A 16366-nucleotide genomic window follows, 5' to 3' on the forward strand; every position below is an offset into this window, starting at 1 on the left:
AAACTGCCCCGTACCAGGCAATACCCACTCTCTCCAAACTATTGGTTGGCAGCCAGCTTTTGTATCTCCCTCTGGTGCAGTCTGCAGTCACAACCTATGGTCCTTCAGATGACAGATACCACGACCAAAAGCGTGTATCAGCTCCAGCCAGCAACAGTCCTTTGGATGGTTCCTCAAATCCAGAAGACAGATATCACAACCATAGAACACGTATGCAGCTCCATCTGGCAACTGACCTGCAATCTCCATAGTCCATCCATACACAGGTAACAGGACCTAGCCTCAGCAACAGATCCTTGGCCCTTGACGTCACAGCACCAAATCACTCACTAAACACATAGCTTATTGTTCTACTTCTCCTAGGATCAGCCATCCAGTTGGGCTGAGATGCTAACACCACACCCCTTTAAACTTTTTCTACAGGTAGCTCAAAGGATGAAGAATGTTCCAGAAGCTCAGTCTTCAGCCTGTCTGCAGGGTTGTGTATTAGGGAGGCCTCCTGCAGAGAGAAACATAGACACTCATGCCCCCACCAGATGCAGGACAGAAATGTTAATGTAGGCCTTATGTACCCATGAGATCCAGCCTAAACGCCATGCTTTGCTTACTGTCACTGAATGGAAACATTCGTTTCTGAGGCAAAACTGTTTCTAGGACAGATTTGTGTACCTTAGGCTGAGGTCACACTGCGTTAAGGCAGTCTGTTTAACGGATTGCGTTACACCGTGGCATAACGCGGTGTAACGCAATCCGTTAACGCTGCAATTAACCCCCATTATCGGGCGCATCACCGACGGATGCCATAATCGGCATGCGCTAGCGATGTGCCGTCATTCTGTGACGGACCCTCGGACGCGGACTGCAGCGTCCGAGGGTCCGTCACCGCTAGCGCAGATGAAGCATCTGCGCTAGCGGTATAGCATAACGCGATTATGCTATAGCGTTAATGCAGCCCATCAACGCTATGCGTTGAACTGACTGCTTTAACGCAGTGTGACCCAGTCTAAAACTGACAAGCAAGAAAATCTTGAATAAAAGACAACAATAACATCGACGTAACCGGTGGTCCATGCTGGAAAAAGTCTATATCCCTTAGATTTTTTTTCTCCTAAAATACAAAGTAAATTTGTCATCTTTAACTTTAGCCCTTTTAGAGATCATTTCATCTTCAACTTGCTTAACTGTTCTGTGCCACAATAATAGTAATTTTGACCAGTGGGGCTCCAACTTTTACATGACTCTGTATATGATAAAACTCCTGTGTCCCCTTCAGATGATGATTTTGGAGTCATTTGAAATTGATGTTTGATATTATATCGACAGTGTGATTATTTTAGTACATATAAATGATTAAAAAAAATTATTCATTTGTTAATTGTGCTATAAAAATAATACTGGATTGGTTCTCAACTGAGTTGACAGAGCCTTGGTGGGAGGAAATTTGCGATAGGCACACATTGTCTTCTGACAAGCAATCTATTTTAACACGCTAAAGGGGTTTTCTTCATATAAAACTCATGGAAGTTCATCCAATATGTTAGCTTTCAAGTCATGGTTCTTCATCCTCATGGAGCTTTAATAAATTAATGACGTGATTGATATTAGCAGATTATAAAATGTCAAACCTTTCTAACATTATGTTACATATTTCTTGGAGCATTTACAAAAACTATCTAAAAACTACATTTAAAGTGGCAAGATTTTATATAATGTGCATAATAATGCTGTTTTTATTATGGGGTATAGTTGTTTCTTTAGCTTTGGTATAACTTCTTACTTGTGACTTGGAAATGCAGAACAAAAGTATGACTAAGTAGATACAGATAATAATGTTAAAAAAAACCTTTTGTCTCCTTCTCAATCATTGTTTTGTTTTTTTTTTATAACTTTTATTTTCTGTTTCTCTATTTTTTTTCTGTTAAACTTTTCTGATTCACGCCTGCTTTTCTGGTATACCGAAAACTATGTATCGTCACACTTTCACACGTCTAGCCTTACCTACCCACTAACTTATGAAAGATGCTTAGCTGTCTTGTTTTACTGACACTCAAAAGCTGAATGGGTAGATGCCACGCAGAACATTTTTTTTGTCATTTTGAGGTCTTACATGTTTAAAATTGCATGCTTTCTTAGTGTATGTAGACAAGTATAACTTTAGATTAATTTATTTCTATTTTTTTAATCTCATCTGTGTTTTTCTTTAGCTTCTCATTTGAAAAGCGGTAATACTTTGACTTTATTTTAGGGAGCAGTGGTCTCATTAGTGTATTTTCACTCATTTATTCATTTTCTTTCCCATAACAGAAGTGCAATTTTCCTTTTTTTTCCTGTGATGTTTTAGAGTTTTGTTTTTGTGTGTCTGTCATTGTGGGCATTTTAGTAGTTATGGAGATTTTTTTTTTCTTATAACTATACATATTTCTATTTTTGTAGCTAATTTAAAAGGGAAGATAACTGATTATTTTAGATAGCTGTTTCTTTGATAATCAGGTGCACAAAAATGGATGACCTTTTTATAGGAACCTATAGTCTGATACACTCATTTTCAACTTAAATAGCGAAAGAAAAAATATATAATAAATGAATAGCTTTTATATAACAAGTCTTAAAATGTGGCTAAATTATTTTTGTTACTCCCATTTGAAAATTGTCAGATACTATACAGTCTATTTGTGTATTGTATGGTAACATATTTTATAGGCCATAAAATTGACTGAACACTGAAACTTTATAATTTAACACTTATTTCTGACTTAATAGAGAAATCATTTTAAAAAAAAGCAGTTATGTCCAGTGCCATATTATTAGCTTTATATAGTGTGTTTGATTTGGGGGAACATTGTGCAGTGTCCAAATGTTATTGGGTTTATTATTTTAGAGGAAACTGCACACACTTTTATGGCAAGCAGGTTTAGTTTACTGAGTGATAATTTTCATTTCAGTATTGTAAAAAAGTAGAATTCAGCACATTCTATTCTGTGTAGGTATAAATTATATCTTTAAAGAATATTGTCCTTGCCAAAAGTAGAGTTTTCAGACAATAATAAATTATTTTTATGAATAGCTGTTATAATTTTGTAATATAAAGGAGTAAATGATAGCTTACAGAGAAAATATAATGTAGCCACTATGTAGAGAACAGAGTATACAGTAAAATGCCTTTATTCCAGCATTAACGGAATATGAGTGTTGCTGAATTATTAAATGTTTTATTATTATTATTATAATATTACTGGTATAGAATATTATATTCACTTTTCCCAACTTCAGTCCACAGTCCAGGTCAGTGCTCTCTGGCCGTAGACAGGAGTGGCACAAATTTGTTGACTTTCGAAGTTCCTCGGGTTCCTCATCAGTGTGCACAGGTGAAGATGCGCCAGTAGTGATGAGCGAGTACTCTCGTTGCCCGGGTTTTCCCGAGCATGCTCTGGTGATCTCTGAGTATTTTGGCGTGCTTGGAGATTTAGTGTTTGTCGACACAGCTGCATGATTTGGGGCTGCTAGACATCGTGAATACATGTGTGGAATTCCTAACAAACAGGCAATCCCCACATGTATTCAGTCGGTCCAGCAGCCGCAAATCATGTAGTTGTGTAGACACAAACTAAATCTCCGAGCACGCCAAAATTGCCGCAAATCATGCAGCTGTGTCGACACAAACTAAATCTCTGGGCACGCCAAAATATTCAGAGGATCACCCGAGCATGCTCGGGAAAACCCGAGCAATGAGAATACTCGCTCATCACTACGCGCCAGCAAAGACGAGCCCGGGATCCTTTAAGTTCAGCATCTCATGTCCACGGCCACAGAGCACTGCCCTGGATAGTGGACCAGTGCTGCAGAAAGTAATCTGCTCATTTTTTACTCTAGACCCAAGATTGTTACAATAAATCCTCAGATCAGTGTAAAAGGGTTGTCATACATTAGAATAAGAGTTTGGCTTATTTCCTTTCAGAAACAGCATCACCCTTGCCTATGGCAGGTATTGCAGCTGAGTTCATATACTAGAAAGAGGATGTGCTGCAATTTTTGACTTAACGAAAAGACAAGATGACAATAAAGGAGCTGTTTTCTCCCCCCTCCAAAAAAAAAACAAAATTGAGCTTTTTTTCCTAATATTTACAGTACAGTGCTGGAGTACAGGAGTTTTACTGGTATGACATTTAGGATATATAGGCTAAAAGAAGAACTAAGTAATTGCAACACAAGGGACTAGTTGACTTCCCTTTTAAATAGAAAGTTTCCATTTCATACTGGTTGGCTTCCACCTCTGCTACTTTCTCTCTCACTTTCTTGACTCTTCTCTGAGGGTCTCCAAATTAGTCGGGGGTCCTTGACTTGTTACATATTTGTTTTGCTGGTGACACTGCATGCACATAATGTTTAATGAAAGAAAAAAAGTGTCCTACCTGTTTCTTTTCACCTCCTCTTCCCTCCCTTAAAGCGGCTGTAAAATTGAATACCAAATTTAAAGATGGTCTAGTACATTAGCCGATGTATTTGATTCGAACAAGAAAACTAATTCTAGTGAAGGGATGTGAAACACATTACTAAAAGAGTCATTGTCTTTTTCCTCCATTCTGCACTCCAAATGTGGAGATTATTCTTTTCTGTTATTGTTCCATTCCTGTCTCTGACAATTAAAGAAGGTAGGTATTCATCTACCTCTGCACGTTCACATCTGAAGATGAGCCTGTCGAAGCACAATAGCTTTTTTTCAATGTTAATGTTTGATTTCATTCAATTATTTTAATTCAGTTCAGTATCTGGTGTGTAATTAATTATAACTTTGCCAAAAAAACCTAGACACATATATATAATGACCTAGCGATGTGTATATTGGTATAATGTTTTAGCCACAAAAATATATATACAGTGCTGTGCAAATTAATTGGGACAAAGCATTTTTTTAAGTAAAATCGTAAGTTGGTTACCAGTCAGTGATTCAAACCAGTTTTAACTGCTTTGAACAGACACTCACACCTGTTCAAAGCAGTTGAAACTGGTTTGAATCAATGACTGTTAACCAACTTACGATTTTACTTAAAAAAGTGCTTTGTCCCAATTAATTTGCACAGCTCTGTATATATATATTTTTTTTAGAACAATGTAATACCATAGTCAGGTAACCTTACTGTATCTTGCCAAACAACCTGAAGCTTTCAAAGTCAGTGCTTATATCTCCCCTACTGTGGATGATCAGAAGTCCAGCAGGTCACCATATTTTGTTTCAAAACCTGGCATGGGACCAATGGCTTCACGAACAGTAGGAGTGCGCATAGCCCTGTAATTATATACAAAGTTTGATTTTTCTCTTTTTGATGTTGGTAAGATTTTCTGTTTATTTGGTCCCAAAGACAAAGCAATTCAAGCTTTTTATGGACCTAAAAAAAAATGAGAAATATCTATGCAGACACTGATAGCAACACATTTTTTTTACTGGTGACTCATGAGTATTTTTTTCACATTTTTATTTATTTAAAAAATGTTTATTTGAGTCATCTGTAATCAAAATGTAATAATCATAATTTATTTTGGATGTCTAGTTTTATACAACTTTATTGTTTTTACCTTCCCTTCCATTAAATGGTTATTTGACATATTTACTTACAGTATTTGCCATTAATGCATAATAGATGCTGTAGCTATCTAGGGAAAGGTGCCCCGTCACTCTCCACTGTCACTGGGGAGGTGGCCATGCACGTGCCTCTTTCTATTGATTTTGTGTGGGAAAGAAAACCCATATATTTTAATCAGAAATGTGTAATACTTCATCTCTCCTGCAGAGGCACTAGAAGACTTGTTTTCAGGTTTGTCCATGGATTAGAGATGGTCAATGAGGTTCTCAGTGAGCCTATGAGTGCAGAATCCTTATAAAATAAGGGGATTGTCCAAAGCAGACAATCCCCAAATAACTGGACTGTTAAGATCACCTATATAACATCGATAAATTTCAGTAGTGTTTTTTTCCATTTGACTTACTTGATCTACCTTATGCCTAAATGTCTTTCAACAATATGACACATAATAAAAATAACCAGCTATGCTGTGAAATGCTTACCCTGCATTTTTATGAACGCCCTAAAGTATACAAATTAAATCTAATTTTTTTTTTAATTCAGTTGCAATTTTTTCCTTTACAAAAAATTAGAAAGAAAGTCGCATTTTTATTGGACAGTTATCAACAGAGAGTATCAGTCAATCATATTAACTCTCTTATCACTATTGCAGTAATCTATACAAAGGAAATATACATAATTACGTAATGGAGTGGAACGGTACATGATGATGATAGACAAAGTGTAAAATAGGAAGCATGTAAAGTTTTGAGAGCCTTGAAGTATAGGGATACAATTCCAGCTATGAGCATCATTATGGTCATATATATATTTATTCGTGTAACAAAACACAAAATGAGAACAATATTCTGGATATTGGATATGAAATGCTGCGTAATCGTAATATAATTTGGATATTGTTGATAAAAAGAACAGGGTCACATTGGACACTTTGTTTCCATTAGACGGGTTTCCGCAATGACAAATGCATGATCAATGGAGGTTTGACGTTTAGGACTCCCACTATCACAAGAACTTGTGTGAACTGGGCAGTAGCATGAACAGGAACACGCATGATCATCACTCTTTTCACTTTTATGGGTATATTAATGGGGTAGTGTGAATGCATGATCACTGCTCCCATAGACTGTAAATTAGGCAGTGGTCATGCATGCACTAAATACTACATTAGGTGTAGTATTCTCGTGAGTCCCAGCAGTTGGGCCACCAGCTATCATGCATTACCTGTCAGTGTATTCTTCGGATAACCCCTTTAAAATGTACATTCCAAATATTATTTGCATTATTATACTGCATAGGCACTTGTTGGCAGTAAATGTTAATTTTGTATTAAGGCTTGTTGTTCAGAAATCTTGCAATTTACATATTGGAAATTTTTATTGTCACTACTTGAAGGTATCATTTTATAGTTTCATAGTTGATGAGATTGAAAAAAGACCAACTAGTCCTGCCTATAGTGTTAATGTGCCGAAGGAAGGCAAACGTATTATGAGGCAGATGGTACTGGCTCCACATTAAGGGGAAAATTCCTTCCCGGCCCCAAATATGGTAATCAGGCTAGTTCCCAGAATCTATTTTTCATCTCCAGAAATCTTGTACCCACAAGTAATATATAATTATATATAAAACTGACATATTTTTCAAGAAAGGAATTCAGTCCCTACTCGAATTTGTTCAGTAAATCAGCCATCACAACATAATATGGCAAAGAGTCTAAAAAGGAATCTGTAAGCAGTTTCTTGCCATGTAATCTGAGAGAACTAATGTACTGGAAGAGAGCCTGATTACTGTGATGTGTCACTTACGGGGTTGTGTTTTGTTCTTTCAATATAATCAGCACTTTATCAGCAGGAGATTATCACTAGAGGACAAGCTGCCTTGTGCATCCTAGTCCAACCCTGCCACAAGCACTGATTAGCAGCTTTCTGTCACTATACATTGTCAGAGAAAGCTGTGGGATGGGTGGGATTAACATCTGAACTCAGAGAAAAATGTGACTCTAACATAGCTGCTTCACCTAGAAAACTAAGTGATACAATACTGGAATGAGGGTCTCTGTCCCTGTCTCATGCTGCTGTCACATAACATAGCAAAAACTTGCTGATAGATTCCCTTCAAATCTCAACATTTTTACAGTACAAAAAAATTCCCATTGTAATGATGGTGAAACCTTCTTTCCTCTAGCTATCGGTGATTCTCCCTTGTCATAGCATGCTGTTGAGTCAGATTCCAAGAAAATTGGCTTACTTCAAATGTAGAATCTCCTGACATATTCAGCATAGTGTTGTCTTTACTATATTAGTTTCTTTGTTTTTAATTATTTTTTTTTAAAACAGGAGAGATTTAAAACTGGGGTGGTTGAGAGAGAACATCCTAGGTGACAGATTACTGATTTGTTCCTTCAATTATATCTTTGATGTTTGATCACTATTCCAGTCTGCAGTGACCATTCACAAAAACGGATGGTGTAAGCAACACCTCCTTAGTAGAGACTATAACCAGTAGCATTAAATAAAAAGCCTCATATTTCTAAAACCATCCGATAGATATAAAGAAAAGAAAAACAAGCTAGAAAATCAAAGCTAAAACAGGTATACTCAGAGGATCATCAGGAATAAAATGAGATAACAAAAATCCTCTTTTGATCTAGTGACAGGTCCTCGTTGAGTGCTAGTTTATGCTATTGCTATGTTCTTCCTTCCTTTCTTTCTTTCCTTCTTTCTTTCTTCCTTCCTTCCTCATTGCTTATACAACACTATGATATTTCAGAAAGCTTTACGGTATTTTTCATATGAGCTCTGTTAATGTGTCTCACAATATAATTTATCTACAAGATTACATTATAACTTGGATGTGTAAGGGGAAGTAGAGATTAATTTTGATATGTGCAACTCAATAAGATTAAAATCAGTGGTGGGAAATGTCAGATTAAAAGTAAGGTAGTTGGAGTTCTATAGGTCATTACGATGATAAGTTGAAGGATAGTTGCCAATTTCAGATCGACATACCATAGGAACACTCAGCCATCTGAATATTTGATCTTTGGATCACAGTGTATTTAAGTGTCCTTTCTGTAGCATTACAAAGTTCTATGACTAGAGAACATTCAGTTAACATGTTTTCTCCTGCAGCTAATTTCACTTTAATAAAAACTTAATTAAAATTTGTTAGGACGCTGTGTAAAATGTAAAGAAAACAAGGATGAAATTATTTAAAAATTTCTTATAGCCATATTTTATTCACATAGAATGCAGATCAGAAATTGAGATTAGAAATTTTCCTTTCAATTTTAAAAAAATAACTCGTCTTGAAATTGATGGCACCAACACATCTCAAAAAAGTTTGGCCAGGGCCATGTCTACCATCGTTTACCATCCTATCTTCTTTTTACAGCAGTCTGTAAATGTCTAGGATGTGAGGAGACCAATTACCTCTGGGAGAGGAAGTTTTCCCATTTTTGTCTGATGTAGGATTTTAGCAGATCAACAATCCTAGGTCTTCTTTGACTGATTTTCTGTTTCATATGTGCCAGATGTTTTCTATTGGTGATAGGCTTGAATTGCAGACAGACTGTTCATCTCTTAAATTCTTCTTCTCTAAAGCCATACTGCTGTGATGGATGTAGTATGTGGTTTAGCATTGTCTTGCTGAAATATGTAACGCCTTCTCTGAAATAGACATTGTCTGCATGTGAGCATATGTCCTTTGAAAACCTCTATACTGTATATGATGCTCAGCATTGATAGTGCCTTTCAAAATGTATATTTAGACTGTGTATCTGGGTTGTCGCTCCCAGAATACAGCGGGCAAAGGACAAAGAACTCGACCAGGCAGTTAATTAAGGAACTAGTTTTTACTAACAATGAAAACTGTGTTACCCTGGAAATAGCAAAAAAGAAACACAGTTAACTATTACATACACCTAGCCCAGCTCAGATAGGACCCCTGCACTGCACAACCGATAGGCCCAGTATGTTCTAATGGGTACACTATAATTTGCCTGACCTGTAGTTCTGTCTATTGCGGTAACCGGGAGTTACCCAGAGCAGGGGTGTAAATAGATGAGTGTAAGAGACGGCCCCTGCAGCGGTGCAGCGCAGAGATTCACAAACTTAACAATTCTCTAAAATTACAATTCTGTTATATTATCTCTACCCAAGCTCACCCACTGTGGGAAGTATGTAGCTAAGGTTCACACAGCCCTCTTAGCAAACAATGTCTCTAACTGAGAATTTAGGTTTGGCGCCAAACTCTCTCTAAAGTCTAGTTGTATGCACCCACCGGAATCCCTGTGGTGGGGCCTGAGCTCAGGACTTACCGGCCATTAACTGAATAAAGAAGTGGATGTCTAATTGTCTGAACTACCGTTTAGCTGGGAGACTGTGGAGTGGATCCTGGGCTTGTCACCTGGAGCGCAGTTTTTGCCTAACAGGCTAACAGAAGGCCATTCACGTCAAAGCCATTGCTTTGGGTGGAATCTAACTGTATCCAACTGTAGTCGCCTCCTCAACGTGATTCTTCTTCCCTTACAGGAATCATCGGAACAGTAGCACCTTTCCTCAACTCTTAATCATCTTTTAGTTTTCCAACTCTCGCTGTGGGTGGCTTAAACTGGTTATTTCCCTGTACCAACTGACATACGGGAGACAGTCGTGTGAATCTGAAAACCGCTGCCATCTAGTGGCTAAATCACCAATAACATCTTTTATGCTTACACAAGTAATCATATTTACTAAAACGGCTTTAGAAAGGGTGTGGCTTGGGAATCTTCAACCACCCCTCACATATGCTGCACATACTATAGGCACTAATGCAAACCCATACCTTTAGAGATTCCTACTTTTAAACTATGAGCTGGTAACAAGCTGAATGGTCCCTCACCCATGAGTCTGCAGGACACTGTGTCCATGGTTTCATGGTTTCCATAAAGAACTAAAAATGTTCAGTCATATGGCAGTTAAACAGTTTCCTGCCTTCTCTGAGTCCACTTTATATCAGCTTTGACCCAGGGAAGTTGGCAGGTTTTTTTGGCTTGTGTTGATAAATTGCTTCTTCTTTGTATGATAGAGCTTTAACTTGCATTTGTGGAGTGCACGGCTAACTGTGTTTACAGACAATGATTTCTGGAAGTATTTATGAGTCCATGCAGTGATTTGCGCAACCGATTTATGCCTGTTTTAATGCAGTGCTGCTGATGCCACGTGCATCCAATTTTGACTTTTGGCCTTGTACACATGGATTTCACCAGAATCTATGCATTTTTTATGATACTGTACAAGGTATATTAAAAGTATTGGCAATTTTACACTGAGGAACATTTTTCTGAAGTTGTTCTACAATTTTTAGATGCAGTTGTTCACTGATTGATGAATCTCTGACCATGTTTGTTTCTGAGAGACTCTGCCTCTCTAACATACGCTTTTTATATACAGTCATGAGGCTTAATTGAAATTGGACCTTCCTGCTGTTTTTCCATAGTACCTTGTATCTGTACAGCCTACAATGCACCAACTTTTTGAGATATGTTGCTGCCATTGCTGTTTTTCATTAGTACCTCATACTTTTTTAGGTTTTTTTTACCCTGTCCCAACTATGTTTGACGTGTGTGGCTGCCATGAATTTCTAAATAAGTTATTTTTTTTAAGTAAAATAGAAAAATGTTTAACTTTCAACTTCAATGGGTGTTCTACATTCTTTTGTGAATAAAATATAGCTTAAAGAGACTTTCAAATCATTGCATTCTTGTTTTCTTTAAATCTTACACAGCATCCCAACTTATTTGGAATTGTGGTTTTAGATGACAAATATTTTATTTGGCTTTTGCTTTAAAAGTAAAAGTCATGTTAGGTGTAAAAAGTGTAAAAAATACAATGTAAACTTGGTTCAATATATGGTGTGACTTATGCCAGGATTCTGGCACATTTTGTTTGGTAATTCTCACCCATTATTTGTAACGAGTGAATCTTATTATGACTCATATCTGTACTTTAGTGATGGGCAATATATGGATAAACTGCCGATAGTTTTGTGTTTTAGCATCAGCGATGTGATGAGGTGATTTTGTTTTGTAGATATATGAGACAAATTGTACCCACAATACACACTATAATTGGTCTATATCAGCTCCCGAGGTTTGAATACAACCCACTTGAATGAAAAGTTATATGATGGGTCAAGTTTAGAGAGAACTTTCGTGTTAGCAGTTGTGTTCGGAAATTTATTCATTTGGTGATTTGTTGCTACTCTGTACCTTTTTGGGAGTTGGCAAAAGACGGTACTAAAAGCTTGAGTATTGTTTCTTACGTGTAATAAATTACACATTAGTAGCATAGTTCTTGATTCCAACCTGCTCCAACAGTAGACATATATATAAGTATACATGATAGGTTTTAAAAACTATGAATGGTGCCATGCAATATACAGTATCATACCATGCTTTTATATTGGTCTCCGTACTAGAGATTTTACAACCATAAGTCCCATATCTTTCATGCTTTTAGTTTTTTTTGTTTATTATTGTAATTATTCTTTTTGAGATTATTCATGTGGACCATGGGGTGATGTATCAAAACTGTTTCACATTTGTTATCTTTAGCTGTAGAATTTTTTTTTATCTCAACTGCATAACCTATAGAAGTATGCCAAAAATATTTTATGAGGAAGACAATACAGAATATTTTAGGGATTTTAAAATGTAAATGCTAGCAACTTCTAACAATCTAAATTAATGAACACTTTTTCCAAAGAATTCTACTAGTGTTCATAAGTAGCCATTAATTGTTCATTAAGTCCAAATTTAATTAATTCTAGTACTATATCTTGCAGTTGGATTTAGAAATTATAACATAAATTTTCTATTTTCTTAGAAATCAATTTTGATGTTGTGCTACATCCATACTTGTAATGTAGCATTATTTCCATTATCTATATAAAGTAAAATGTACTGACGCATCATCCCCAAAATTTACTTTATGGGTAAATTAAGACATTGTCCAGTTTTACATTGAAATTATTTTAGCCTAGGTTTGCCTACGCAATTTGTTCAATACATTGGCAGCAAATTTTATGGGAATTACCTATCAAATATTTACTGGTATTTATTTTTAGATGTATTATCATATCAAAATTAATATAGTGTTAGATATATAGATCTTAGTCATTATTTTGGGTATAAAATCCACTTTCCTATGAGAATGATGCCCCACATGAATACCACTTTTTTTTCTTGCTTTATTTTTATTTTTTGCCATACATGCACAATATATGGTTCACTTTTTTATATCTTAAGTTACTTAGATATCAATGTAAATATCAGTGCAAAAATTCACAAATACAATACAGTACATAATGTAGGATAAAATTAAGCTGAGCTCCACTACGTTACTGAAAGTACTAAAAGGTCACTCAAACCTCATGATTGGCCTATACAACCACTCTCAAACTACAAGGCCAGGAAAGTGGGTTTGTGTGTTTTTTTTCTTTATTATTTTTTCTCTCTCTCTATCTCTCTTGCATTTTTGTGAATCTAATGATGCACTTATGTTGCCCCACTTTTCCCTTCTCTTCATACCTTACCTACTAAAGGAGGAAATGCCACTTTCTTGGTAAGTGGATGTTAACCAAGAGGGACTTAAATCAAAAAGATCACAGTGTGACAAAACTAAGAACATAGGGTGCTGATGAAAGCTCAACAGTACTCTGCCGGAAAAAAGGAATTCAGACAAACTAAAATGAAAAAAAAGACAATTTATTTATTTCCAGTAACATTTGTGAATTTAAGTTCATTTTTATTTTCTTTATTTTATTTTCAACTTTCCCTTATTCCCTCCTCAATCTCTACCAGTTTTTGTGCTGTTTTGTCCAGATGTCAATCTCACTCCTCACTATTATAATTCTTTTATTTGTTTTGTCCTATCTTTTATTTATCGAAATTCATTTTTCTTTATTTACATGACTTTACATTTTTTATTTCCTTTTTTATGTTAGGTCTTAATCTTAGAGTTCTCTCTTCCCCACCTGCTCTTTAAAGTTATTTTCTGTTATCAACTTTTTGTTGCCTTTTGCATGCAAAGTTGCATGAGCTGCATTGTTGGGGTCGGAAGGCTAAGCAGAAAGAATAGTCTCAGTGTAGAATCTCTGTGTTAACGTGCTGTATGCAAATGTGAGTTGACTTTTATTTGCGAATTTTAGATGAATTCATACTAAAGCATCTCTCCTTTTTCTTCTTTCCCCCTTCTCTACTTTTTTTTTCCTTCCACAGCGGGTGAATTCAGTATCTCCAATATCAAAGACACATTCGAAAGTGGAGATGTCACCTAACCATCACAAGGCTAATAATCGTAATGATATTAGAAGTCCAAGATCTATCTCATCAAGTAAAGGTGGCCGTTGTTCATCAGATGATAAAAAAAGGCGCCACTCTAAGTCACCATCATCAGAGAGACATCGTGGAAGATCCAGAGGACGAACTAGGATGCACAAAGAGGCTTCAATGAACTCAGGAAGCCATACAAGCTATAGCAGTGATTCTGAAGGATCAGTATTTTCACATGCACCTGGAGTAGAAAAGGCTCATGGCGCTTCAACAAAAAAGTAAGTTCATATTATTTTGATTTAGGTGTAATAATCAAGAGCCAAATTTTCTTGCATGAATAAGCAGTATTAGATGTGTATGATCATTGTGTTTAGGTAGCAATTATACCTACTTTTAAAAGCAATTACAAACTAACCATAATTTAAATCTGTACGAATGTTAACTAGTTGTTACTAATATAATTCAATGAATACAATCAATATATATTATATGTCCTAGACCAACAGTCAAGCATCGTCACGGTAAACAAAATAGTTGTTCTGAGTCTTCTGTGAAGCGTAATCATCAAAACTTTGATAGAAGGAAGAGTCCAGCTCGAAACAATGGCAACAGAGGTAGTTCTTGGAGCTCGAGCTGTTCACCTTCACGTTCAAGATCACGGGACAAGAGGTCGGCTAGAAGCAGATCTCGATCTCTTTCCCCAAAAAAGAATTTAAACAGGTAAAAACTATTCAATCTTCACTTGTAATAAACATTTATTTCAATTTGCTTTTAGGTTAATGTAATGTGACAGATTTCTCTTCTATGTATTTTCATTTCAAATAAATGAGCATTTTAATTTCTAAATTTTAAAATGGAAGAAATTCGATTTTACTGTAGTATAGAATATGTACTTGAAGTATCTCAAATGGCTGAGCCAAGAGTTTTGACTTTGTAGTTACCAAATTACTTAAACTGATGAGTATTTTGCATGAAAAGAAATAGATATATTGCTTTTAAACGTGCAAATTAAATTTTATCACTTAACAAGTAGTGATGAGTGAGTATACTCGTTGCTCAGGTTTCCCCGGGCATGCTCCGAGTATTTGGCGTGCTCGGAGATTTAGTTTTCATCGCCTCAGCTGCATGATTTGCGGCTGCTAGACAGCCTGAATACACTTGGGAATTTCCTAACAAACAGGCATTCCTCACATGTATTCAGCCTGTCCTGCAGCCACAAATCATGCAGCTGCATCAACAGAAACTAAATCTCCGAGCACGCCAAAATACTCGGAGGTCACCCGAGCATGCTCAGGAAAACCCAAGCAACGAGTATACTCGCTCATCACTATTAGCAAGTTTAAGTGAAGATTGATGTTTAATATTTTTACATTGTTTAGCATCTCTTCTTAGATGTGGACTATAGATTAGAATTATGAGTATAATAGCTGTAAATTATGGGAACCCCCTAGAGATCACTCAAGTGCAGATGTAAAGTGCACGTTTATTTTGCTTATGTCTTGCATTTTCTGACCGTATTGGTTTTAACCCCTTCCCGACCTTTGACGCCACATAGGCATCATGAAAAGTTGTGCCAAAACGACCCATGACGCCTATGTGGCGTCATGAATTGATTGCCCCCCTGTGGGTCGGGTGACCGGAGTCACTGAAAGGTCACCCGACCCGCACACAGAGGACACCTTAGAGTTAACCACAGGGGGTGTGGCTTAGCCCCCACATACCTACGATCGCTCTGAGTGGCTGTTAAAAGTGAAACTGCCAATCAGAGCGATTGTAATATTTCATCAATGAAATTTGATGAAATATTACAAATCCAGCCATGGCCGATGCTGAAATAGCATTGGACATGGCTGGAGACACTGAACCAACCCCCCCAACTGACTGACAGCGCCGATCGGCTGCCACCACCATCTGACAGCACCGATCGGCAGCCGCTGTCAAAATCTGCTCCCCCCGCCCTGCACGGTGGCTCCAAAGTCCCACTGGCTGTCCCGCTTTGCCGCCGTCCCTGATAATGGGCGCCGCCATCTTGGAAAATGACGGGCGCATGCGCAGTGCGCCCGCCGGGAATTTGCGACCTGCAGATTCATTCATTTATTTTGATCACTTTCACAGTGATCAAAATAAAAAAAAGGAAATCACCGCCCCCCTTATCACCCCATAGGTAGGGACATATAATAAAATAAAGAAAATATTTTTATTTTTCCATTAGGGTTAGGGCTTGGGTTAGGGCTAGGGTTAGGGCTAGGGTTAGGGTTAGAATTAAGGTTAGGGTTGGAATTAGGGCTAGGGTTAGAATTAGAAGTTAGGGTTGGAATTAGGGTTAAGGTTAGAAATAGGGTTAGGGTTAGAATTAGGGTTAGGCTTAGAATTAGGGTTAGGGTTGGAATTACGGTTAGTGTTGGAATTACGGTTAGGGTTGGGATTAGGGTTAGGGGTGGGTTGGGGTTGGGATTACAGTTAGGCTTGTGGT

The 16366-nt window shown here is 36.9% G+C and overlaps 1 protein-coding gene across 2 annotated transcripts in view; it reads left to right on the forward strand.

The window, feature by feature from the left end:
• SRRM3 (serine/arginine repetitive matrix 3) overlaps positions 1–16366 on the forward strand; it is a 713909-nt gene that overhangs the window by 673639 nt on the left and 23904 nt on the right. For both annotated transcript variants that reach the window (XM_073573890.1, XM_073573882.1), the window contains exons 13-14: positions 13840–14171; positions 14392–14613. In XM_073573890.1, the coding sequence (XP_073429991.1) occupies positions 13840–14171; positions 14392–14613 (554 nt within the window). The remainder of the gene's footprint in view (positions 1–13839; positions 14172–14391; positions 14614–16366) is intronic.

Source organism: Dendrobates tinctorius, unplaced genomic scaffold (genome assembly GCF_039654945.1).
Source record: "Dendrobates tinctorius isolate UK_male_01 unplaced genomic scaffold, ASM3965494v1 ptg000007l, whole genome shotgun sequence".
In the NCBI taxonomy this organism is placed as follows: Eukaryota; Metazoa; Chordata; class Amphibia; order Anura; family Dendrobatidae; genus Dendrobates; species Dendrobates tinctorius.